The sequence below is a fragment of the Salvelinus fontinalis genome, chromosome 24, assembly GCF_029448725.1.
Source record: "Salvelinus fontinalis isolate EN_2023a chromosome 24, ASM2944872v1, whole genome shotgun sequence".
Taxonomy (NCBI): Eukaryota; Metazoa; Chordata; class Actinopteri; order Salmoniformes; family Salmonidae; genus Salvelinus; species Salvelinus fontinalis.
The window spans coordinates 17,318,225-17,345,645 of NC_074688.1; the positions used below are offsets into that span (position 1 = coordinate 17,318,225).

General features: G+C 43.2%; 1 protein-coding gene across 1 annotated transcript in view; it reads right to left on the reverse strand.

Annotated features, from left to right (window-relative positions):
• The window catches only part of LOC129822061 (ras GTPase-activating protein 2-like), a 45,781-nt gene that overhangs the window by 8,845 nt on the left and 9,515 nt on the right, over nt 1-27,421 (reverse strand). The window contains exons 5-19 of the mRNA XM_055879943.1: nt 27,329-27,405; nt 23,622-23,705; nt 23,373-23,445; nt 19,789-19,865; nt 18,917-19,018; nt 16,442-16,592; nt 15,764-15,912; nt 15,544-15,658; nt 15,269-15,343; nt 15,012-15,135; nt 13,503-13,609; nt 8,387-8,473; nt 7,879-7,956; nt 7,633-7,706; nt 7,198-7,304 (exon numbers count right to left, since the gene is read on the reverse strand). Of these exons, the coding sequence (XP_055735918.1) occupies nt 7,198-7,304; nt 7,633-7,706; nt 7,879-7,956; nt 8,387-8,473; nt 13,503-13,609; nt 15,012-15,135; nt 15,269-15,343; nt 15,544-15,658; nt 15,764-15,912; nt 16,442-16,592; nt 18,917-19,018; nt 19,789-19,865; nt 23,373-23,445; nt 23,622-23,705; nt 27,329-27,405 (1,480 nt within the window). The remainder of the gene's footprint in view (nt 1-7,197; nt 7,305-7,632; nt 7,707-7,878; nt 7,957-8,386; nt 8,474-13,502; nt 13,610-15,011; nt 15,136-15,268; nt 15,344-15,543; nt 15,659-15,763; nt 15,913-16,441; nt 16,593-18,916; nt 19,019-19,788; nt 19,866-23,372; nt 23,446-23,621; nt 23,706-27,328; nt 27,406-27,421) is intronic.

A 27,421-nucleotide genomic window follows, 5' to 3' on the forward strand; every position in this document is an offset into this window, starting at 1 on the left:
CCACATGTTTCAAGCAGACCACCATAGTCCCTGTGCCCAAGGAAGCAAAGGTAACCTGCCTAAATGATTACCGCCCCGTAGCACTCACGTAGGTAGCCATGAAGTTGGTCATGTCTCACATCAACAACATCCTCCTGGATACCCTAGACCCACTCCAGTTCGCATACCACCCCAACAGATCCACAAAATGTCTGCCACGCTGATCCTCAACACTGGGGCCCCTCAGGGGTGTGTACTTCGTCCCCTCCCTGTTCACTCACGACTGCGTGGCCAAACACGACTCCAACAACATCATTAAGTATGCTGACGACACAACAGTGGTAGGCCTGATTACCGACAACGATGAGACAGCCTATAGGGAGGAGGTCAGAGAACTGGCAGTGTGGTGCCAGGACAACAACCTCTCCCTTAATGTGATCAAGACAAAGGAGTTGATCGCGGACTACAGGAAAAGGCGTGCAGAACAGGCCCCAATTAACAGCTTCAAGTTCCTTGGCGTCCACATCACCAACAAACTAACATGGTCCAAGCACACCAAGATAATCATGAAGGCATGACAAAACCTATTCCCCCTCAGGAGATTGAAAAGATTTGGCATGGGTCCCCAGATGGTCAAACATTTCTATAGCTGCACCATCGAGAGCATCCTGACCAGTTGCATCACCGCCAGGTATGGCAACTTCTGGGCATCTGACCGTAAGGCGCTACAGAGGGTAGTGCGTACAGCCCAGTACATCACTGGGGCCAAGCTTCCTGCCATCCAGGACCTATATAATAGGCGGTGTCAGAGGAAAGCCCATAAAATTGTCAGAGACTCCAGTCACCCAAGTCATAGACTGTTCTCTCTGCCTCCGCACGGCAAGCGGTACCGGAGCGCCAAGTCTAGGACCAAAAAGCTCCTTAACAGCTTCTACCCCCAATCCATAAGACTGCTGAGCAATTAATCAAATGGCCACTGGACTATTTCCATTGACACCCACCCCTCCCCCTCCATTTGTTCTGTACACTGCTGCTACTCGCTGTTTATGATCTATGCATAGTCACTTCACCCCTACCTACATGAACAAATTACCTCTAACATGTACCCCCTGTATATAGCCTCGTTATTGTTACTTTGTACATATTGTTCTTTACTCTTCTTGAACTGCACTGTTGTATTCGGCGCATGTGACAAATAAAGTTTGATTCGATTTAGAGTGAACAGATTTTTACCTTGTCAGCTTGCTGGATCGAATCCCCAAGCTGACAAGGTAAAAATCTGTCGTTCTGCCCCTGAACAAGGCTGTTCCATAGTAGGCCGTTATTGTAAATAAGAATTTGTTCTTAACTGACTTGCCTAGTTAAATAAAGGTTCAAAAAAAGTTCGACACCAACCAAGAGGCCCCATCTGTCTGCCTGTTCTGCTGTAGGAGAGCCAGCACTGTAGTGGCAGAGCACAGCTCCAGAGACCACTCAAAACACAAACACACAAAAAACACAGATACCCAATGTAATGTGCATGCATGTTTAACATCTAAGTCATGTGATTGTGGAGGAATGAGTTAGAAGTATGTTGTGGGAGTATAGAATACAAATCTACAATCTTCCAAACCTACACACCCAATGCTAAATATGATAAATTAACATCAGGAAGTTGGCTCCTTCACCAAATATGTACTTTTATATGATTAAATAAACATTTAAATTGCAATTGCTCACATGCTTCTTATCAAACCATGGGTTTCAAGTGCATCCTGGTTCAATGAAAATCCTCCCTATGGAATTCAAGATGGATGCACACGCTGACAGCGGGTTTTCCCCTTTCCAATAAAAACATAAATTTATAATTAAATGTGTCCAGACTGACTGTTGACATGGCGGTGAAGAAGTTGGTAGCTTGTAAGCAGTTGGAAGCACACTCAGGAGACCAGGACCCGACTAAAAAGATTGGATCTAGAGCGGATTCTTTCTTCAAATAATTAATGTGAGTTTACATAGCTCCAATACTTGAGAAAGAGTGAGACAAGGAGTAGAAGGAGTGGCTGGAGCTTTAGGGCCCATTGCCCTGAGTCGAGGCCGGAATTTACATAAACAAAGTTTCAAAAAACACCGACAGACACACAAACGGTACCGTTTACAAACATACAGTTGCAAGCACAGATACAGGTGTAGGAAGGCCCAATCCCCAACCTCACTTTTATGCAGTAGCGGTGTGTAAAACCACTGGGAACTATTGATTTAGAACCACAGTTACCGCAAGTCGCAAAGTAAACAGGAGCTGCCTCTTTTCCAGCACCATTTCAACATCATCAAACCACCTCTGCTTAGTCTAATACAATGACAACTAAAAATACCAAAAACAATTTAGCTGTCAATGGTTTTGATTTCTGTATGCGCGTTCGTGCAAGTAGAAAAACATGTTAACTCATTACTTGTAGAGACACGCCAATGTTATCCTCCTCCGTTTCATGTTGACGAAACGGTCTATCACTCTGTGATACAATACACGCTTTTATTTTTTGTTGTCCTAGGTTACCTGGCTAAAATGCTTACTCGCTAGCCTAAATTCCATTAATGGCCAACGTTAGCTAGTTAACATTAGCTAGGATCTAGCTACATATTGAACTTCCACCCTCTTAGGCCAGGGGCACAGCAATGTATGAATTAATGGTTGGATCAGAATCGCCGTTATACGGAGAATTAAGTAAAACCGCAAGTCCAAATCCCCGTCTCCATCCAAGGCTAATTTAGGAAAGGGTACAATTTTAGCTAGCGACTTTTTTTTTTTTTTTTTTTGAATCAAGGGAGGCCAAATGCTTGCTGGCTCCCCTTGGATTTAATGATACGGACAGCAACAATGCCATACTCGTTTGGACCAGACAGCATCAGATCGGTGGCCTACACGTAGAGAGAGAGGGGCATGGTTTCGCTCACTCGGATGCGTTCTCTTGTGAGATACATTCAGCCTCTCGCTAATTGAAGGGAAATTATGAAACCGAGACCAAAGGTACATTATTAAAAAAATATATATTGGTCCATTTTCTTGGTCAAAAGCCTGGCTTTGCTTGGCAACCATTAATACATGCCACTGCTTTTATCAACATGAAACAAGCTCGAACCCTCGACCTTCTAGCCCGAAGTCCAGCGCACTATCGACTGTACCGCAAAGGCATTGTCAAGTGGCAGATAGATATCCGCACTTATAAACCCAGGGTCGTTACACTACTCCCTCCTTTCAAAGAGCGCGTCCTCGCTACGTCTTATAGGAACGCGCTCATTGGCCAAGCACACGCACTGGCTAGTTAATTATTTCCAACGTGTCAAGTAATTATCTTTTTATTTTTTCATGATTTGGTTGGGTCTAATTGTGTTGCTGTCCTGAGGCTCTGTTTGTGTTTGTGAAAAGAGCACCAGGACCATCTTGCATAGGGGACTCTTCTCCAGGTTCATCTCTCTGTAGGTGATGGCTTTGTTAATGCAGGTGATAACTTGTAACCTAAGCTTTAGCCTTGTATCTGAATCAATAATTTTCCAATATCATTAAAAGTTGCATTTAGTACTCAACTTTGTTATTGAATAATTTCAACCACACCGCTTGTGCGTGTAAACAATTGTCTGGGTAGCCTAGCACCAAGTCCCCTCCGTATGTAACATCAGGAAGATTCAAGCATCCATGTGGGTTTGTAAGACAAACAGGGAGAGATGAAATATAATTTACTAAAAAACAAACTAGATTTCCCTTTTAAATCTGTGGATTAATCGGAGTAACGAAACATACAATTTTGTATGACTCTGGGTCAAAATTCTACAAAGAACCAGGTAAAAAGAGGACCATATGCATGTCAGGTAAAATAACAACCCAATGTTAATTTGCCAAGACAAACTAACTAGATGTTGCGAAATGTCCATGAGTGTTGTCTGTTTCGACCTACATCAGAGTGTCTAGAGTCACCTCTTCACTGTTGACGTTGAGACTGGTGTTTTGCTGGTACTATTTAATGAAGCTGCTAGTTGAGGACTTGAGGCGTTTGTTTTTTAAACTAGACACTAATGTACTTGTCCTCTTGCTCAGTTGTGCACTGGGGCCTCCCACTCCTCTTTCTATTCTGGCTAGAGCCAGTTTGCGCTGTTCTGTGAAGGGAGTAATACACAGTGTTGTAAGAGATCTTCAGTTTCTTGGCAATTTCTCGCATGGAATAGCCTTAATTTCTCAGAACAAGAATAGACTGACGAGTTTCAGAAGAAAGTGTTTTGTTTCTGGCCATGTTGAGCCTGTAATCGAACCCACAAATGCTGACACTCCAGATACTCAACTAGTCCAAAGAAGGCCAGTTTTATTGCTTCTTTAAATCTGCACAACAGTTTTTAGCTGTGCTAACATAATTGCAAAAGGGTTTTCTAATGATCAATTAGCCTTTTAAACAGATAAACTTGGATTAGCTAACAACGTGCCATTGGAACACAGGAGTGATGGTTGCTGATAATGGGCCTCTGTACACCAATGTAGAAAAAATCTGCCATTTCCAGCTACAATAGTCATTTACAATATTAACCATGTCTACACTGTATTTCTGATCAATTTTATGTTATTTTAAATGGACAAAAAAATAGTGTTTTTCTTTAAAAAACAAGGACATTTCTAAGTGACCCCAAAATATGTATGTATGCATGCATGCACACACACGTAAAAATGCCTGAACCTGTTTTGGCTTTGTCATTATAGGATATGGTGTGTAGATTGATGAGGATTTTTTATTTTTAAATACATTTTAGAATAAGGCTGTCACGTAACAAAATGTGGAAGAAGTCAAGGGGTCTGAATACTTCCCGAATGCACTGTATATAAAATCCATTATGAATATTACCTCACCACACACACCTCCTCAGCCCCCTGACACACACACCCAAATCGACACAGCAGAGTGGATGAGGGAACAGTTTTGGTAGTGTGTGCCAGGGAACTGGGAGCAGCAGTAACTGAACGAAAAGGTTGGATTTGGCTGGGGCCCGTTCCAAGCAATTTACGTAACAGATTGAAAAATCATTTGACATTTACACAATAATTAGAGAGGGGAAAAAAACAGTGTTACGCAAGACCGTCGGCTCATTGCTTTGTGCAACGTCCAGGCTATCATACCATGTACAGTATAGTATGGCCTGAACCATTTGGCTGCTATTCGCTTTCATTGGACCAAGAGATCGGAAAGGTATGACAAAGTCCAAGCAGATCACAAAACTTGACTTGAACATGGTTTGGCTTTGCAGTCCCAACTTGACAGAACCAAAGGAGGCAAGCTGTACTTGATTTGGACTGGAGGTATACTACTCAAATCATAGGCAAATGCTGATTATTTTGCCTAATAATGGTATTGGCAGAAGACTCTCTCAGAAGGAATTGTAGGCAATTGTTTTGAAAAACATGTAACTTCCATTTCCTGAAATCTAGAGTCTTAAATTACAACAAACAATGCAGCCAACACAGATGTCTTGTATATGATCCAAATTAAATTGAGGTGGTCATACTCGGTATACAAATCCCAAAAGAAAGAAATCTCACTCCAATAAATTTTTATAGGAAGTTAGCAAAAATAGATAGGTATTTTCCTTACCTTGGTAGCAAGATCATATCTATTTGTGGAAAAATAACCCTGATTAACTCTTTAGTCATATCACAGTTTACCTATTTTCTTATGGGTTTGCCTACACCTCGTGACCTGCTTTTAAAATATGTACAAAAAATATTCAATTTTATTTATTTTCCACCATAATTTGCAAATAAATTCATAAAAAATCCTACAATGTGATTTTCTGGATTTCTTTTTCTCATTTTGTCTGTCATAGTTGAAGTGTACCTATGATGAAAATTACAGGCCTCTCATCTTTTTAAGTGGGAGAACTTGCACAATTGGTGGCTGACTAAATACTTTTTTGCCCCACTGTATGTATGTATGTATGTATGTATGTATGTATGTATGTATGTATGTATATAAAAAAAATATATATGGGGGATTGGAAATGATGCTGACATTTACATTGTTGCTTCCATCAATCTTTCTGCAATATTAAGCTGATCCACCCCTTAAATTATTATTATTATTTTTTTAATTAAAAAAAAAACTGAGGTGGTCTCAATGACTCACCTTTTTATGGTTACATTAGGGGTAATGATTATTCTAATAAATAGGTATATTTATGTGGATAGTCTAGTGAAAATGTAAACTGGCTTATTCATTTTGTTTGGGGATTTACTGGATACAATGTTGTAGTGTAGCTTATTGTAGGCTATTTGGAATATGAAACAACTAGACTAGGCCTATTACATTTATTGCAGATCTCCATCCCTGACCTAATCCATCAAGTTAGGTCTGATTACTAGACTTTATTGCAACATGTCTTGTTGTCATTGGTGACAAAGCAGAGACCTAGATATTTGTTTCGTCCTCGCTCAAGTCCTCTGATTGGCTCCAACTTCAGACGGTTGAGTCAAAAACCACAATGTGCCAACTAGAAGCCTATTTTTGGAAGAAGTTTTTCATACCAGTATACTTTGACATTTACATTTAAGTCATTTAGCAGACGCTCTTATCCAGAGCGACTTACAAATTGGTGCATTCACCTTATTGACCTCGTATTGTGTACATGGTACTTAAAATGCTTGCAGGTTGTTAGGTCTGGTGTGTGTGATCCTGCTATGGCAGCAGCCCCCAGCGTCTCATAGCCGCCCTCTCTTCAAGAACTACAGGAGCCTGGCAGAGAAACCAGGAGCCTATCCTGTGTGTGTATGTGTATATGTGTGTGTATGGCTGTGCTCCACTGAGGCAAGGAGTAGAGGACTGGACGCTGCCAGGTGGGCCTCACTATAATGACCAGGGTTCTCCCTCTCCCTCCTTCTCTTCTGCCCCTCTCTGGCTCTCTCCATTATAATAAGCAGGGCTCCTTCTGCATTCCTCCACCTCTCTGTGGGAGGCCAGTGGGCCGTGGATAGACACCTGTGGATAGCTCCATATATTCACCATCTCCCCTGGGAGATTAAAGCTAAGAGCCTTGTCCCACACTCCCCCACAGTGTTACATGTCTGGAAAATCCACTGTTTTACAACATCTGGCCCATAGAGAGGTCTGGTCCAACACTGCCCCCTATGGGGGGGCTCAGTGGTTGTGTGTGTGTGTGTGTGGTTGAGGCGGTGTTTGTGTGGGAGTGTGTGTGCGCATGTCTCACCTCTGTGCTTGTGGTAGGAGAGCTCCCTGTTGGTCACTCTGAGCCACCTCTTCTTAAAGTTCCTCTTGCCGATGCGTTTCCTTCCCTGGGCCCGCTTCTGTATCTCCCTGTAGCAAAATAAATGTTGACTTGATATTGGCACAGTAAGTTTAACTTTACAGCCAATATTTATGTGTAGCTTTCTTTATGAACCAGAAAATCAACCAATAAATATACAGGACTGTTTATTAGTTAGTTAGCTAACTAAGTTAATGATCCCGCTTAGCGACAAACCCCTCTGGTCAGGACAAACTCCTGGCCCTGGTTATGACACCAAACTTTTAAAATTAAGTTTAAAGATTTAGTCCTGGACTAAAAATAACTTTCAGTCCAGGAAAAGGGCACATTATCTTTACCCCACAAGCTATAATCAATAACTGGCTGTGAGCCACTCACCCCTCTTTGAGAACCACAGAGTCTTCCACCCCGCTGGACTCCTTACTGATGTTGGAGGAGATCTCATCTAGGAACTACACACACACACACAATGTCAGATGGAAACACCATGCTAAATCAGCAATGCATACAAAACTAACATGGAAAAGCGATTTACCAACATGTGGTTGGTAAAATCTTGAGTTTGACACATGGCCTACAAAATCAAAATGTAATAGGAAGGTCGCTTCACAACCAAAAACTCACCTTTTTTACTTTTTCAATACATTTGTCTTCTTGGAATGATTTGAAGAAATCATACATGTAGGATTCTTTAAAACTAGACTAAAGACAAAACACAGTCACAAAAAGTGTTAGTTTTGCTCAGAGCAGACCGACAGACACAACCCACTGGGCAAAAACAGGTTAAATCAACGTTGTGGCCACGTTATTTAAAACCCCAAAAATCTATGATGATGATGAATCAACACGGAAAACTAATTGGATTTGCAAAAAGTCATCAACGTAAAGGCAATGCCTTTTTTTTCACCCAACTTTTAAACCTAAATCCAATGACTTATTGAAATGTTTTGTTGATTTCACGTAGAATTCATGTTAGTTGACAACTCAACCAAATGTAAATCAAATTTAAACGTTGAACTGACGTCTGTGCCCAGTGGGAATGAATGATTGATAGACATGTTGACTGACTGATATACACAAGGGAAGATTGATAAGCATGTTGGAGAGGCTGATAAGAGACATTCATACATACCAGTTTGTTTTTGGACAGGCTCCCCCAGCTTCCCAGAGTCTGGATGGTCTTGGAGATGAGAGTGAGTGTTCGGGATACCTCAAGGTCCTGACAGAGGTGTACAAAGCACGGTCAAATACCAGGGTCATGTTCATTAGGCACCAAACTGAATAAAATCAAACTGAAACACGGAGGGATAACTTATTGTCAATTACAAACACAAATTTTCATGTTACATTGCAAAACATAAAAAAAATAAAAATCTCTGTTGCATGCCCTAATGAATACAACCCAGTTTATATCACAACAGCACAGCGGCAGGGCACCCCTGCTAAATTATTATAGGGGAAACACTTGACACAATAGAATCTCATGTGTACAGTCGTGGCCAAAAGTTGAGAATGACACAAATATTAATTTTCACAGTCTGCTGCCTCAGTGTCGTTAGATATTTTTGTCAGATGTTACTATGGAATACTGAAGTATAATTACAAGCATTTCATAAGTGTCAAAGGCTTTTATTGATGCAAAGAGTCAATATTTGCAGTGTTGACCCTTATTTTTCAAGACCTCTGCAATCCGCCCTGGCATGCTGTCAATTAACTTCTGGGCCACATCCTGACTGATGGCAGCCCATTCTTGCATAATCAATGCTTGAAGTTTGTCAGAATTTGTGGGGTTTTGTTTGTCCACCAGCCTTTTGAGGATTGACCACAAGTTCTCAATGGGATTAAGGTCTGGGGAGTTTCCTGGCCATGGACCCAAAATATCGATGTTTTGTTCCCCGAGCCACTTAGTTATCACTTTTGCCTTATGGCAAGGTGCTTCATCATGCTGGAAAAGGCATTGTTTGTCACCAAACTGTTCCTGGATGGTTGGGAGAAGTTGCTCTCTGAGGATGTGTTGGTACCATTCTTTATTCATGGCTGTGTTCTTAGGCAAAATTGTGAGTGAGCCCACTCCCTTGACTGAGAAGCAACCCCACACATGAATGGTCTCAGGATGCTTTACTGTTGGCATGACACAGGACTGATGGTAGAGCTCACCTTGTCTTCTCCGGACAAGCTTTTTTCCGGATGCCCCAAACACTCGGAAAGGGGATTCATCAGAAAAAATGACTACCCCAGTCCTCAGCAGTCCAATCCCTGTACCTTTTGCAGAATATCAGTCTGTCCCTGATGTTTTTCCTGGAGAGAAGTGGCTTCTTTGCTGCCTTTCTTGACACCAGGCCATCCTCCAAAAGTCTTCGCCTCACTGTGCGTGCAGATGCACTCACACCTGCCTGCTGCCATTCCTGAGCAAGCTCTGTACTGATGGTGCCCCGATCCCGCAGCTGAATCAACTTTAGAAGACGGTCCTGGCACTTGCTGGACTTTCTTGGGCGCCCTGAAGCCTTCTTCACAACAATTGAACCGCTCTCCTTGAAGTTTTTGATGATCCGATAAATGGTTGATTTAGGTGCAATCTTACTGACAGTAATATCCTTGCCTGTGAAGCACTTTTTGTGCAAAGCAATGATGACGGCATTGCAGGTAACCATATTTGACAGAGGAAGAACAATGATTCCATGCACCACCCTCCTTTTGAAGCTTCCAGTCTGTTATTGGAACGCAATCAGCATGACAGAGTGATCTCCAGCCTTGTCCTCACTCACACCTGTGTTAACGAGAGAATCACTGACATGATGTCAGCCCGTCCTTTTGTGGCAGGGCTGAAATGCAGTGGAAATGTTTTTTTTAAAAATTCAGTTCATTTGCATGGCAAAGAGGGACGTTGCAATTAATTGCAATTCATCTGATCACTCTTCATAACATTCTGGAGTATATGCAAATTGCCATCATACAAACTGAGGCAGCAGACTTTGTGAATATTAATATTTGTGTCATTCTCAACTTTCGGCCACGACTATACACATTCTCTAATATACTGTAAAAACAGTCAGCTCATGTGAATATGCATCAAAACATTTTTGGAATCTAATCCAGTTTCTCAAATCAAGGGGAACCCTCATTTTTGTTCTAACCCAGTAAGAACACTCCTAACTCAATAAATCAAGGGTTTGATGATATAATAACAGTGTGCTCTCCCTGAGGGTCCCCGGGAATCCAGTCAGAAACACATATCTAATCTACCCTTCCAAATATGTCATTTGAGGTTCAAGAATTACTAAGCATTTTTATCGTGTTTAGCTTTTGACGGCATCTTATTTTTGCAAGATTTATTTTACTAAACATAAAAATGGTTTGACAAACATAGGAAGTTTGGAGTAGCCTACACACACACCATTCCATCATTGGAACATCCTCAAATTTTGGAAATGTACATGCAACATGTAGGGCATGATGTAGGCCTATAGTGAATGTACATTTCACGTTTAAAGCCACTGCTACTTTGTTCTGCTGTGCTAAATGGGTTCTTTGCATGCTTTCTAGTCAGCCCTGGTTTCCATAGAGTTTCAGCCTGCCACAGAATTCTACCCGTTACGAAAGGGTCCAACCGCTCCCTTCACCTCCATCTGTATAGGAGCTTCTGGGTATGATAGAAGGCAAATCTCCATCTCCTCAGAGGTCTAATAGTCTCCAGCATCAACAACACGTCATACGCAACCACTGGCTGGCAGATCAGAGGAGTACCACACCCACAACTAGTTCATACCAGTATACTTTGACCTCAAATTGTGTACATGGTACTCAAAATGCGTGCAGGTTGTTAGGTCTGGTGTGTGTGATACTGCTATGGCAGCAGCCCCCAGCGTCTCATAGCCACCCTCTCTTCAAGAACTACAGGAGCCTGGCAGAGAAACCAGGAGCCTAGCCTGTGTGTGTGTGTGTGTGTGTGTGTGTCTGTGTATGGCTGTGCTCCACTGAGGCAAGGAGTAGAGTACTGGACGCTGCCAGGTGGGCCTCACAATAATGACCAGGGTTCTCCCCTCTCCCTCCCACTCTTCTGCCCCTCTCTGGCTCTCTCCCTCATTATAATGAACAGGGCTCCTTCTGCATTCCTCCCCCTCTCTGTGGGAGGCCAGTGGGCCGTGGATAGACACCTGTGGATAGCTCCATATATTCACCATCTCCCCTGGGAGATTAAAGCTAAGAGCCTTGTCCCACACTCCCCCACAGTGTTACATGTCTGGAAAATCCACTGTTTTACAACACCTGGCCCACAGAGAGATCTGGTCCAACACTGCCCCCTATGGGAGTGGCTCAGTGGTTGTTGTGTGTGTGCAACCACTGGCAGGCAGATTAGAGGAGAGTAGTAACACACCTCCGGCCCCTCACCGCACCTTCCTAAATCCATGATAGATGCTCTTGACCTTATTTTCAAGGACCAATGAACATGTACTTCCGCAGTAATATTCACAGACTCTTACCATTTAAAATGGTCTGAAATGCTTTGAGCGATGCTCATGTTTAACCACATATCCCTCCAGAAAGCTAGGGGATGGGTTTACTGCAGTAATCTAAGTGAAAGGATTGTCCTGTAATTTTGAACAAAGAAATAGGCCTATGACCTGTAGGACCCAATTCAAACATTTAGGCTACAGTACAGGTACCTTTACTAATAAATGACATGGTGAAATGCTAATTAGGCCAACACAGTAATATCATAGGCTACATGGGATTCATTAGAACAACTTGGCTAACAATTCAGTTCTAAGGTAGGCTAGGCCTAGCGCAACTTTATAATCAAACAGTTGACTAGTGTTTCGTGCTTGGTTTAGTCATTGTCGGTAGCCTAGCCTACTTTACTTGGGAGTTACTTGATCGTTCAAAAGTATTCCTGGATGTCAATGTTTGTTTTTCATTGTTGCCTCTGGTCACTGCTGGTGCGATTTGTTCATGGAAGAGTTTAAGTGGTCCCGTGTGGCTCAGTTGGTAGAGCATGGCACTTGCAATGCCAGGGTTATGGGTTCAATTCCCACAGGGGACCAGTATGAACTAAATATGAAAATGTATGCATTAACTAGCGTGTGTGTGTACTCACTACTGTAAGTTGCTCTGGATAAGAGCGTCTGTAAATTATTTGGGATGTTCAACTGACTTTTGTTATTGTCAGATTTTTTTTTAAAGGACATCTTACACCAAAATGCATGAAAATGTAATTATGTTGACACCATCTTAAAATATAACTGATTTGCGCCACTGCTCTAAAGAGAGATGAAGAGCAAGCAGTGGCTGTGCACTCATGAGTCTCATTCGAGGGCACTGCTCGCTTGGTTTGCTACAAAAATATGTTATAACTTGTCACTGATTTTAAACGGATTTTGGCAATAAAGCCCTTTTTCAACTTACCTAGTCAGACAAACTTATGGATACCATTTTTATATCTCTGTGTGCAGTTTGAAGTACATTTAAAGTATTTTTGTGAGTCAATGCTTACTTGCATTAGCACAATAACAAAATCTAGCTGTTCCAAAGACTTCCAGTCATTGTGCTAATGCTAGTTAGCAACTTCTGCATGTTGAGACAACATTTGTATCCATGAGTTCAGACTCTGGGTAAGTAGAAAAAGCACTTAGTGCAATATTTTGTCAATTATCTTAAAAGCAGGTCTCAGAATAAATATTTAGTAAAAAAATATATATTTTCTAATCATATTCCCAATCTGGCCCTCAAACCATCATGGTCACCTAATAATCCCCAGTTTACAATTGGCTCATTCATCCCCCTCCTCTCCCCTGTAACTATTCCCCAGGTCGTTGCTGCAAATGAGAACGTGTTCTCAGTCAACTTACCTGGTAAAATAACGGTAAAATAAATAAATAAAAATATTTTTGTTAGTGGTGGCAATGATTTAGCACCAGTGAGGTCCCGCTTCTAAATTATTATATATTTTTTTATAACTTTATTTAACTAGGCAAGTCAGTTAAGAACAAATTCTTATTTACAATGACTGCCTACACCGGCCAAAATGGGACTCCCAATCATGGCCGGTTGTGATACAGCCTGGATTCAAACCAGGGTGTCTGTAGTGACGCCTCAAGCACTGAGATGCAGTGCCTTAGACCACTGCGCCACTCGGGAGCCCAAATATAGGGGGAACACTTTCACTTCTGAGTGAACACTAAAGTGCAAACACTTGGGATACCTACTATGTGACACAAATGTAAAGAACATAGGCATATGGGCGTACTCACAGGATGGTGTGGGCGGAGCTGGAAAGTGTGTGGTGAGAGAACGGCGACGGCGAAGAAGCGCAGGAACACGAAGCTGCTGACTGCCGAATACTGGACGTGAGGATCATCTGCAGGGGAGAGGAGGAAGGGAGAGAAAAGGGGGGGGGGGGGGGGTAGAGGACAGAGGGGACAGGAGAAGCACAGATAAAAATAAAGCTTTGCTACCTGTCCTTATCCATTTGACTGCTCACAAGGTAAGAAAATAAGGATGTATTTTTTTTTTATTTGGTGAACTATCCCATTAATCAAATCAATCAAATGTATTTATAAAGCCCTTTTTACATCAGCCGATGTCACAAAGTGCTGTACAGAAACCCAGCCTAAAACCCCATACAGCAAGCAATGCAGATACACCCATTGACCCCAGACAGGCTAACAACTGGGACAGGCCCAGTTCCAGACTGATCTCATCTGTTCCCTGGACCTTATTTATTTTTTTTTATTTTTTTTTTTACCTTTATTTAACTAGGCAAGTCAGTTAAGAACAAATTCTTATTTTCAATGACGGCCTAGGAACAGTGGGTTAACTGCCTGTTCAGGGGCAGAACGACAGATTTGTACCTTGTCAGCTCGGGGATTTGAACTTGCAACCTTCCGGTTACTAGTCCAACGCTCTAACCACTAGGCTACGCTGCCGCTCACCTAGTGGATTTGAAAGGACTGGATCGGGATTGACGTAAGCAAAGACCCTATATCAGGGTTGATACCCATCCACTACTTTCAGATCAACAAAGGGCACAATAATTGATTTGGGACTGTGCAGTGCTGTCCACAGTACACACACTTTTACAAACACACACAGGTCATGCTCCTCCTACCATTAAAAAGATGCCAATTCATATGAGCATAGCGGTTTATGAGAACATGACTCGTACAAAGCTCCAACACTACACATTAACAGGACCTTCTCACAGATTCAGTAGCTTCTACTTGAAGGGCCTCTGTCATACATACTATGAGACAATCTCCTGCACTTTAGTCAGGCTTCTGGCTCCACCTCATGGTGGACATGGTCTCTACAACATGCTGCTTACTGATGGAAGATACTTTATAAAAACCACTCTGTAAAAGTAACTAGATAATACTTGGGAAAGATTGGCATAATATTTCTGTATCTAATCTACCATCTTTTCCTTTGGATAGAGACCTGGACCTTTCTACACTAATGCTTATAAAAAGGCACTTACACAAAATCAACCCTATATTGTGGTATGAAAACATCTCAGAAACTTGATTTGTGGTTAGTGGACGTTCTCTCTAATGTGATGAGGCACAGTGAGTATTGATGAGAGAGCTGTGACTGAGGAATAGGGTTGCAAAACTCCAGAAACTTTCCCGGAAAGTTTAGCAATACCCCAAACAGGATTTTTTTTAAACCCAGGAACTTTGGAAAGCTTTCCGGAATTGTGCAATCCTGCTGAGGATGAAGGTGAGGAGAGAGGACGAAGATGCACGTGATGCCCCGCTCACCTGGGAACCGCTTGGAGGCCATGTGACGCAGCGAGCGGAACACGTCACACATGAGCGGGGGACAGCTAGAGCTGGACTGGGTGATGGACGAGAACACCTTCTGAACGTACCCCTGCAGGTTCTCCTGGAGAGGATGGACACGCACGTCGTGAACACACACATACACTTAGTATAACAGGTCATTCTGTATACCACCCCACTACTAGACAATACACTGATAGACAGCTTGCGATGCACTGGACAAATGTATACTGTACCTTGTTGACCTCAACGTTGTCTCCTTCTTTCAGTTTGATCGGGTCAATCTCACAGGTTTTGTTGGATTCACAAATCTACGGGAAAAAAAAAGATAACTTTGTATTTAGCTGTTATGCTGAGTTTTGAATGCATTTTCAAACATGTTGTTCCTAGGTTATGGAATGAGCTTCTACGATGTGGTTCATAGCAGGGCTTTCTTCTTAGGATCGGTGTTAATCTATGACATAATCCATTTTCTCACATTATTCCCCAGGTAACATATGATGTACATTACCTCATCCAATACAGGCTTCAGGGTGACCGTCAGGTAGCTCCGCCCTACAATCTTCATCATGTCGTCGATGCAGCGCGTTGCCAGGGAGTTGCCACGGAAAATGGTGTTGGCCTCCCTAGACAGACAAGACGGGGTTCAGAGGACAGGATGCCTATTCACTATATAGAGCACTACTTTTGTCCAGAGCCCATAGGGCCCAGGAGAAGTGTGTACTACTCACTGAGTGTTCTCCAGTTCCAGGACAGTGATGGCGGAGACGAAGGGCACCAGGCGGCTGTGGTGGAGCAGCAGGCGGACCACGGGCAGCACCGCCTCATACCTCTCCCTGCAGATGTCCCCCAGAATGTGGGCCGCTGACGCCGAGATGGGCTGAGAGGGGGAAGAGAGATAGATGAGAGGCGGGGGGGACAGAGAGGTTCTGAAAAAAATCCTCTTATTCTCAAAAGGCACCATACTGTGAGCAATGATTGGTCAGCCACTAATGGTTATTAGTTGACCGCATTTTAACGTGTAGATGGCCACCACTCATGAAAAACTACTGGCAGCGGTGTGGAATACACAGTGGGGTCTGTGAGTGATGGTTGGCCACTGATGGTTTTTGACAGATTGTCGGTTCTATGCGTCCTCTATTGTACACTCATAACTTTCTTCCTTAAAGGGAAACTTGGGGATTTGGGCAATGAGGCCCTGTGTTTACTTCCCCTGAGTCAGATGAACTTGTGGATGCCATTGTTATGTCTGTGTTCAGTATGAAGGAAGTTTGAGGTAGTTTCCCGAGCCAATGCTAACTAGCGTTAGTACAATGACTGGAAGAAAATGGGTATCAGCTAGCATCCCTTTAAGTTCCTTAATGAGCATAATGTACCATTCAGGCAGACCAGGTGTGTGAGGTTAGTACCTTAATGTCTGGGGATTTGAGCAGCAGCGTGCGGAGCGGTGTGTAGCAGGCGGATGGCAGCACATTGTCCTCGGTGTAGGTTACGTTGAGCCTCAGAGAGCCCAGGTCGTCTGTCTTGGACTTCCCGTTCCCTTTAGGCTGGAGGAGATACCTGTGGACAAGAGAAAGACACCCAACAAAACACACCCAGTCAGTCAGCGTTAAGAGTGATGGCCAGCCGACACATTTGTATTTGACAGTTTAGAGTAGGGTTGCACATTTCCGATAACTTATGTCCAGGTTTAATATAGAAATACCGGTTGAAAGCTTCATGGAATCAGGACAGAGTAAGCAGGACATCTGGAGTCCTCCAACCAGAATGTCTGGAAAAACTGGGGGTTTTGGCAAAGTTACCAGAATTTCGCAACCCTATTGGTGAGACGCAAATTATGCTGTCAATGCTGCCCGCTACATGGGTCATGAAATGTGACGTTTTCAGCCATATAGTGCTTTTTCACTTTCAAATCCATTTCCTGTCCATATCGATTAAACAAACATAATAAAGTAGCATTTATATAAAAAAAGCTTTGGAGTTTTACACCTCTGGTAGTGTAGTAGCGTTAAAATAAAAAAAACTATGCAAAGACTTCAAACAGAACGCGAAAAACAATTAAGCTGTGTGTTTAAGCAGTGTGTGAATGAGCTGGGTGAGTCTGTATAGCTGCCTAGCCACCAACAGATGGAGCAGTTTTCACAGATTTACATCAGGCTGGAACTCTTCATCGCTTTGAAAGCTGCAGCTATGTTTGTCTCTAATCTGCTTGAACTGTAATCGTACTGCAGTACTCAGACACCTCAGTTGAGCCCATGTATTCTGGGACAGTCAATAGATCAATATACATTTTGTTCAGCCGAGTTGTGGGTCTGTATGTTAGAGTGTATGTATAGATCATCCCTGCCTTTCTCTCCCTCTCTCTACAGGAGATGGGGTTCTGCTGTCTCCATGCAAACTGACACCCACACTAGTCTCACGGCCTTCATGCAAAACACATAGATCGGTATCTGCATAATCCCTTATCACTTAGATGCGTGCACACACACACAGTTTACAGAACACCACCATCGCAATGTTCAAAGCAGTCTGAAGACGATGGAAGTAACCAGTCCAAAAAAGTACCACAGATATAGAGTTGCTAGACCGGGGGACAAGATCTGGCACAGGTTCATCTCCAATTATATATTGTTAAAGGTGCTACACGTAGGATTTTGTATAATTTCGAAAACCGCTGTTCGAAGCTGGTAGACCAAAACCGATAACAGCTGTAAAAATAATACAATGATTCCCTACACTATTCAGAGCTTATTTTCTCAGGTAAACTGAAATTGAGAGAAGTGTCGGATTTTAGCTACCAGGAAATTATAGTGATTTCCAGTAGATAACACAGCCACAAAGTCAGAACAGTTTTCCCAGTTTGACAACAGATGCTGTTCTGGCGGGAGAAATCAATAGGCGAATATCATAGCCAATCACAACACTGTGAGTTGTAAGTAATACTGTGACACACTATAATTCCACTATTAGCGCCAGATATAATTGGAAATTCTGAAATTACAATACAAAAAGAATAAATCCGATGTGTAGCACCTTTAAAACACAAGAAAAAAAAACATATTACTATTAAGTAGAAATAGGAAGAAATATCAAGGAACCGGATGTACCCTTATTCCTCTATTCACAAAGAGTATTGCAGCAGGACTGATACATTGTAGGATCAGTTGTGCCTTTTAAATCATAATGAATAAGATTATATGGACAGGGGGACCTGATCCTAGATCAACTTTACCCCTCAGATTATTTGTGAGTATGGGCCTTTTTAACATCCACCTCACAATGTGCAGATCTGATCTAGCATCCACGGATCTACGCAGATAAGAAGGTCAGCACTGTGAGGGGTGTGACGTCAGAGCGCCGGATCGTTGTGGCTGATAAAACGAGGCGAGTAGCAGCGGAGTACGTAAGACCCTCTGTGTCATGTCCCCGTCATGTCCCCTTATCTGTCATCTGCTAATCAGTCTATTCATTTCAGCTAGCTAGCGCGGCAGTCAGATTACATTCTTCAGGTTGAGCGCAGCAGCAGGCGTGTGGCTGCGTGCAGTGAGTGCACAACGTGTTCATGTGAGAGAAAGAAAGTGTGTCACGGTCATCCGATTTCCCTAGTAGACTATGTGGCTCTGGTACAAAGTAGTGCAGTGTAGAAGGAATAGCATGCCATTTTCGAATGCAACCAGTGTGTTTCTGAATACAAACACAGCAGTGTCTGAGTGTGTAGTTAGAAGATAGAGCTGTGGGCTCCTATGGGCATGCGGACACTACGTGCACCTTTGCATATTGGTGCGTCAGTATGCGAAATCTCTCGAGTTAGTGTGAGTAACCTGGCGCGGAAGCATCAGGAAGACAATGTGCGAGGTGAAGCTGTGATGTGTCACCATTCTTACCAGGCCCTGTGAATGTGGTCATTTCGCAGGATCTTGACAGATACCCGTGTCTCCCCAAGGAAGACATCCTGCGCCAAATTCCCATTGTTCCACAAGTCAACTCTGCAGAGGAACACACACAGAGAGAGAGAGAGAGAGAGAGAGAGAAACACTCAATCACACATACTAATTGAATGTGATATTTGCAAATACACTATAAAAATCTACAAATAAGGGACCAATGCCCCTTCCCCTTCCAAACACACCACTTACCATTGGCTGGCTGGCACTCTCATGGAAAACACAACCACATCAATCGCAACACATAAACACAAAATACACTGATGAGTTACTCCTTACCGGTGTGAAGTATACAAATTGCAGTACACTTAAAAAATACACATGCAATTAAAATCACCTCAAATCCAAACCTGAAAGTCATGCATGTGTGTTTACCTCTCTCGGCCCAGCCTAGTCTTACCCAACTGTAAACCCAGTGAGCTATGTAGCTATGAGTCAGTCGGCTGTAGGTGACGCAAACAGAGACACAAACCCCACAGGTCCTTAACCACCAACTTTGCATTACACACTACACCGGTGGTGACTAACACAATCCAATCAAATCTGGTTGAATTGAAACACACTTGAAAAATCCTCTTCTGATTACATCCCAGAAGTCGCTCCAGAGAGATGGAGGTATGGTGGTCTGTTTGTCAGTGTGTGGAAAAAATCCAACCCACAGATGTTCTGTTAAAGGTCGGAAGGAAAATATAGGAAAAAAAGAAGAGAGAAAAGCAGAAGGAGAAAAGAGAAAAAAAGAGAAGAGAAAAATAGAAGAGAAAGGAGGAGAGGAAAGGGAAAAGAAGAGGGGAAAGGGGAGATGGCACACTCACTTGATCTCCAGCTTTTCAATGTCCTCCTCCTCTACTTGGAAATTAGACTTTTTTGTGTAACTGTTGGGCCTTGTGACCTGAGGACAACAAGATGGAATTTACATCAGTCTTCTCCAGCAAATACCAACTACGACGAGTTAACGTGATGACGCCGGAGGGGATGGCTGCCGTCTTAACGGCTCTTAACCAACCATGCAAATATATATATTTTTTTAGCGTTGTTTTGTACATAATGTTGCTGCTACCGTCTCTTATGACCGAAAAGAGCTTCTGGACATCAGAACTGCGATTACTCACCTCAGATTAGACCGAGTTTTTCTTCAATGAGTCAGACGGGAGGGATATACTACTACAGACACCTGACCAGGCCCAGATCCCCATCATTAGCTGGAGAAGGAAAATGAGATTTCGCGGAAAAAGATCAGGGTGCCTTGTGAGGATCAAGCGACGGGTGGCTAATCTGCCTTTGCCTTCCGTCCTGCTAGCTGACGTTCAATCGTTGGAAAATAAAATGGGCCGAACTGAAAGCATGTATATCCTACCAACGGGACATTGAAAACTGTAATATCTTATGTTTCACCGAGTCATGGCTGAAAGACGACATTAAGAACACACAGTTGGTGGGTTACACTATCGGCAGGACAGAACAGCAGCCTCTGGTAAGACACAGGGCGGGGGCCTATGCATATATGTAAACAACAGCTGGCACACGATATCTAAGTAAGTCTCGAGGTTTTGCTCGCCTGTGGTAGAGTATCTCATGATAAGCTGTAGACCCCACTATCTACCTAGAGAGTTTATGATCTGTATTTTTCAGAGCTGTCTACATACCAGAACAGACCGATGCTGGCACTAAAACCGCACTCAATGAGCTGTATACGGCCATAGGCAAACAGGAAAAATCTCATCCAGAGGCGGCGCTCCTAGTGGCGGGGGACTTTAATGCAGGGAAACTTAAATCAGTTTTACCTAATTTCTATAAGCATGTTAAAACGTGCAACCAGAGGGAAAAAATAATAATAGACCACCTTTACTCCACACACAGAGACGCGTACAAAACTCTCCCTCACCCTCCATTTGGCATATCTGACCATAATTCTATCCTCCTGATTCCTGTCTACAATCAAACATTAAAGCAGGACGCACCATTGACTCGGTCTATAAAAAAGTGGTCATATGAAGCAGATGCTAAACTACAGGACTGTTTAGCTAGCACAGATTGCAATATGTTCCGGGATTCTTCCGATGGCATTGAGGAGTACACCACGTCAGTTACTGACTTTATCAATAAGTGCATCGAGGACAGCGTCCCCACAGTGACTGTATGTATATACCCCAACCAGAAGCCATGGATTACAGGCAACATTCGCACTGAGCTAAAGGGTAGAGCTGCCGCTTTCAAGGAGCAGGACTCCAACCCGGAAGCTTATAAGAAATCCCGCTATGGCCTCTGATGAACCATCAAACAGGCAAAGCGTCAATACAGGACTAAGATCAAATCGTACTACACCGGCTCAGATGCTCGTCGGATGTGGCAGGGCTTGCAAACTAGTACAGACTACAAAGGGAAGCACAGCCGAGAGCTGCCCAGTGACACAAGCCTACCAGACGAGCTAAATAACTTCTATGCTCACTTCAAGGGCAAGCAACACTAAAACATGCATGAGAGCATCAGCTGTTCCCGGACGACTGTGTGATCACTCTCTCCGCAGCCGATGTGAGTAAGACCTTTAAACAGGTCAACATTCACAAGGCCGCTGGGCCAGACGGATTACCAGGATGTGTACTCCGAGCATGTGCTGACCAACTGGCAAGTGTTTTCACTGACATTTTCAAACTCTTCCTGTCTAAGCCTGTAATACCAACATGTTTCAAGCAGTCCACCATAGTCCCTGTGCCCAAGAACACGAAGGTAACCTGCCTAAATGACTACTGACCCCTAGCACTCACATCTGTAGCAATGAAATGCTTTGAAAGGCTGGTCATGGCTCACATCTACACCATTATCCCAGAAACCCTAGACCCACTCCAATTTGCATACCGCACCAACAGATCCACAGATGATAGGAATCTCTATTGCACTCCACACTGCCCTTTCACACCTGGACAAAAGGACACCTATGTGTGAATGTTATTCATTGACTACAGCTCAGCGCTCAACACCCTAGTGCCCACAAAGCTCATCACTGAGCTAAGGACCCTGGGACTAAACACCTCCCTCTGCAACTGGATCCTGGACTTCCTGATGGGCCGCCCCCTGGTGATAAGGGTAGGTAACAACACATCCGCCACGCTGATCCTCAACACGTGGGCCCCTCAGGGGTGTGTGCTCAGTCCCCTCCTGTTCACTCATGACTGCACAGCCAGGCACGACTCCAACACCATCATTAAGTTTGCTGATGACACCAGTGGTAGGCCTGATCACCTACAACAATGAGACAGCCTATAGGGAGGAGGTCAGAGACCTGACCGCGTGGTGCAAGGACAACAACCTCTCCCTCAGCGTGATCAAGACAAAGGAGTTGATTGTGGACTACAGGAAAAGGAGGACTGAGCACACATCCATTAACATTGACAGGGCTGTAGTGGAGCAGGTTGAGAGCTTCAAGTTCCTTGGCATCCACGTCACCAACAAACTAACATGGTCCAAGCACACCAAGATAGTCATGAAGAGGGCACGACAAAACCTATTCCCCCTCAGGAGACTGAAAAGACTTGGCATGGGTTCTCGGATTCTCAAAAGGTTTTACAGCTGCACCATCGAGAGCATCCTGACGGGTTGCATCACTGGTATGGCAACTGCTCGGCCTCTGACCGCAAGGCACTAGAGGGTAGTGCATACAGCCCAGTACATCACTGAGGCCAAGCTTCCTGCCATCCAGGATCTCTTATACCAGGCGGTGTCAGAGGAAGGCCCTAAAAATTGACAAAGACTCCAGCCACCCGAGTCATATACTGTTCCCTCTGCTACCGCACGGCAAGTGGTACCGGAGCGCCAAGTCTAGGTCCAAGAGGCTTCTAAACAACTTCTACCCCAAGCCATAAGACTCCTGAACAGCTAATCAAATGGCAACTCGGACTATTTGTATTGCTGCCCCCCCCCCCTTCTACTCTGCTGCTACTCTCTGTTATTATCTATGCATAGTCACTTTAACTCTACCTACATGTACATATTACCACGACACTGGTGCCCCCGCACACGACACCAGTGCCCCCTGTATATACTGTAGCCCAGCTATTGTTATTTACTGCTGCTCTTTAAATATTTGTTATTCTTCTCTTACTTTTTTGTTGTTGGTATTTTCTTAAAACTGCATTGTTGGTTAAGGTCTTGTAAGTAAGCATTTCACTGTAAGGTCAACACCTGCTGTACTCGGCGCATGTGACAAAATTTGATGAACTGTCAAAACCAGCCAGACACCTAGGTTGCGTTCATTAGGGCACGAAATGGAAAACGGTTTAAAACATTTTGGAATGGAAAACAAAATGTGAGCATTCCTGCTAGTCTCTCCCCATTTTAGTCAGTTTTCCTCTGTTGGGAAGAAAACAGATGACATGAGCCGCCAGATGTAAATTAGGTTTACCTCAAAGTTAAAGGTTTCCTCAAACTGAGGGTCGCTGGTCTTCTTTTTCACCTTTGTTTTCTTCTGGTCAGACCTAAGGAGACAGAAGAGTCAGAAATATACTCAAACCTTTCTCATGGGGGTATATATGAAAGAATAACGGATATAATGCCTAAAATGTTGACACATTGCATTAGCTATGTGGGTTCAATTGAAGTGAGCTCATAATCATGTTCCACTGCAGAGGATGGTAGTCTAGTCTTGTCTTACCTGGCAGGCCCAACGAGCGAGACAGTGGCATACGGGTCACAGTTCTGTCCACTGATCAGAGGCAAGCCCTGGCATTCTATTATCCTGGGGGAGACAAAAGCAACAGGAGAAAACACTAATAAAACCATAGAATACACTAAACTTTGACAGGATTGACCATAGTGTTTCTCATATCAATATTACAGTGTTCTGACAATCTGACCTACCACTCACAATGTGCTACATATATGAAATATGCTACAAAAACTGTAAACATGCACATTATTAAGTCTTTGTAGGGAAATGTTTCAACTTCATCTCCAGCACCACCCCAACATGTGAAAATTGCACATTTCTATGTTTTGTAGTAAAAAAGATATCTTTCTCTAAGTTTCCAATGCATCATGCGATTTTTAACCAATTATGAGCAGGCATTGCCTACTAAATGGTCTAATAATGGTTGATGATGTCATTGGAAACACTTATCTTCCTCTATATTTTTTACTACAAAACATAAAAACGTGCCATGATGAAACACCAGACAGGATGCAATGCAAATTAGCAGTAGAGGATGCAACCAAAAGTGTGAATGAATGAACACATGAATAACAATCATTTAGTGAACCTGGAGGCCTTCCAGGAGCACACGGTCCAGCACACTGCAGAGGGAGGTGGTTACCCTGTGGGCCCTTGCATACAGTGAGCAGGTCTGCTGCTGTTGAGCGCCTGTACCGTGTGAACATACATGGATCATTACCCTACAGGCATACAGCAACACTCTTCCTGCCACTTTATTTGTATATAACCACACATTCATTATTTACATTTAGTTATACCCCCCCTTTGCATAAACAATGGTAAAACTCTGCTTAATCCTAACCATTAAGTTATTATTGACACCTTCTTCCTCAAACAAAAGGTAATCATGCCCATGTTCTGCCCTTCATTAGTGACTACCCATGACCCAGATCAACTGAAAACAGTACATCAACTAATCATGACCCAGATCAACTGAAAACAGTACATCAACTACCCATGACCCAGATCAACTGAAAACAGTACATCAACTACCCATGACCCAGATCAACTGAAAACAGTACATCAACTACCCATGACCCAGATCAACTGAAAACAGTACATCAACTACCCATGACCCAGATCAACTGAAAACAGGACATCAACTAATCATGACCCAGATCAACTGAAAACAGTACATCAACTAATCATGACCCAGATCAACTGAAAACAGTACATCAACTAATCATGACCCAGATCAACTGAAAACAGTACATCAACTACCCATGACCCAGATCAACTGAAAACAGTACATCAACTACCCATGACCCAGATCAACTGAAAACAGTACATCAACTACCCATGACCCAGATCAACTGAAAACAGTACATCAACTACCCATGACCCAGATCAACTGAAAACAGTACATCAACTACCCATGACCCAGATCAACTGAAAACAGGACATCAACTACCCATGACCCAGATCAACTGAAAACAGTACATCAACTACCCATGACCCAGATCAACTGAAAACAGTACATCAACTAATCATGACCCAGATCAACTGAAAACAGGACATCAACTACCCATGACCCAGATCAACTGAAAACAGGACATCAACTACCCATGACCCAGATCAACTGAAAACAGGACATCAACTAATCATGACCCAGATCAACTGAAAACAGTACATCAACTAATCATGACCCAGATCAACTGAAAACAGTACATCAACTACCCATGACCCAGATCAACTGAAAACAGTACATCAACTACCCATGACCCAGATCAACTGAAAACAGTACATCAACTACCCATGACCCAGATCAACTGAAAACAGTACATCAACTACCCATGACCCAGATCAACTGAAAACAGTACATCAACTACCCATGACCCAGATCAACTGAAAACAGTACATCAACTACCCATGACCCAGATCAACTGAAAACAGTACATCAACTACCCATGACCCAGATCAACTGAAAACAGTACATCAACTACCCATGACCCAGATCAACTGAAAACAGTACATCAACTAATCATGACCCAGATCAACTGAAAACAGGACATCAACTAATCATGACAGATCAACTGTGGTCATCTTGTTAGATGCAGGAAAAATGCAACTTGAAAAGGATGTTACAATCTGAAAAGGCATTGGAAATGTATTCATGTTTGTAACATTATACTCAAGAGTTGCTTTAAAAAAAGAGGGAAATTAAATGTTTAAGGAAATTGGCTTCTTATTCTCTGACTCCTTTATGGTCAAATCATTTCGTTGCTGTGGTTTGGTTCAAGTTTTGGCCGACTACGTGTTGAACTCCCCCGCAACCCTCTGGCTGGCTGTTAGTAATGCCCAATAAGCCCCATCCCTTCATTGAAAATAGTCCCATTGTTAATTAGATGCATCCTTCATTAATTAGGCCATTTTCTCTTGAAACATATGGTTTATGAGTGAGTGGACAAAACATTAGGAACACCGTCTTAATATTGATGCCATTCCATTCGTGCCGTTCCAACCATTATTAGGAGCCCCTCAGCAGCCTCGACTGATTCAAAGGACCTTTAATATTTTGTCTTGCCCATTCACCCCCTGGATGGAACACATACACAATCCATGTCTCAACTGTCTCGAAGCTTAAAAATCATTCTTTAACCCGTCTCCTCCCCTTCATCTTCACCGATTGAAGTAGATTTTAAAAAAAGCATTCACCTGGTCAGTCTGTCATGGAAAGAGCAGGTGTTCTTAATATTTTGCACCCTCAGTATATATATATATATATATATATATATATATATATATATATATATATATATATAAATAACCAAAGTTACCATAGATTGCCATATTTTTAAAAATTAATTACCAAAACTACCAACGATTCTGGTAACTTTGGTCAATTACTGGTAGCTTTACTACCCTAATCCTCCCACAGTGACAGGTCAGGGTGGAGGAGACAGTAACAGTGAGCAGGTAGTGGTGACACACCGACGACGGCAGTGCGGCGGTTCTGAGACGCCAGCTGCAGCAACCACAGCAGTGGGAGCAGTGCTACAGCAGTTTCCTGTCGAGATGCCATCACTTCCTCCTCATTAACCTGCTTGCCGCGGTTGGAATGAGTGAAGCCAAGCAACAACAACATCCACTGACTAACGCACACACAATGCAAGCACACAAATCCCTAGAGATGACGATCTCTTGGAAATGTACAAACACACATGCAATGCCAAAGGGAGTGCTCAGGGACAGCACTACAGTATGGATGCACAGTCAAACGCCAACAGAGGAGACAAGTTGTTTGTGAGAGCTATGTGTGTGTGTGTGTGTGAGGGAGGGAGGGATGTTGAAAATGAATACAGCAGAGATGAATTCACGAGTAGGAGAAAACAGCTGCGGTAAGGGGAACTGAAGAGAGGGTAAACCATGGTTGGGTCTCTGGGCTCTGGCTCCTTAGAGCCTGTTGATGCCTGACTGGGAGGCTTAATGGTCCTGGCCGATCTAGCCCAGCCACAAACAAAGGCTTATCGACAGCAAATAAGACTGCATAGAGAAAATCCACATGTTAATGTACTTGTGTTAAAGTCCTCCAACGCTTCTTAAGGTAACAGGTGCCCCTAACCACAGATCTAGGATCAGATTATACTACACCCCCCACCCTAACCCATTAAGGGGAAGATAACAATCTGACCCTGGATCAGTATACCCACCGGACCAGTAGCTGCTGGCACATGGAGCCATTCTCTATAATCAGTTCATTCAGACGCATCTCCAGGTGGACCTTTCCCTGGGTGGAGAGAGAG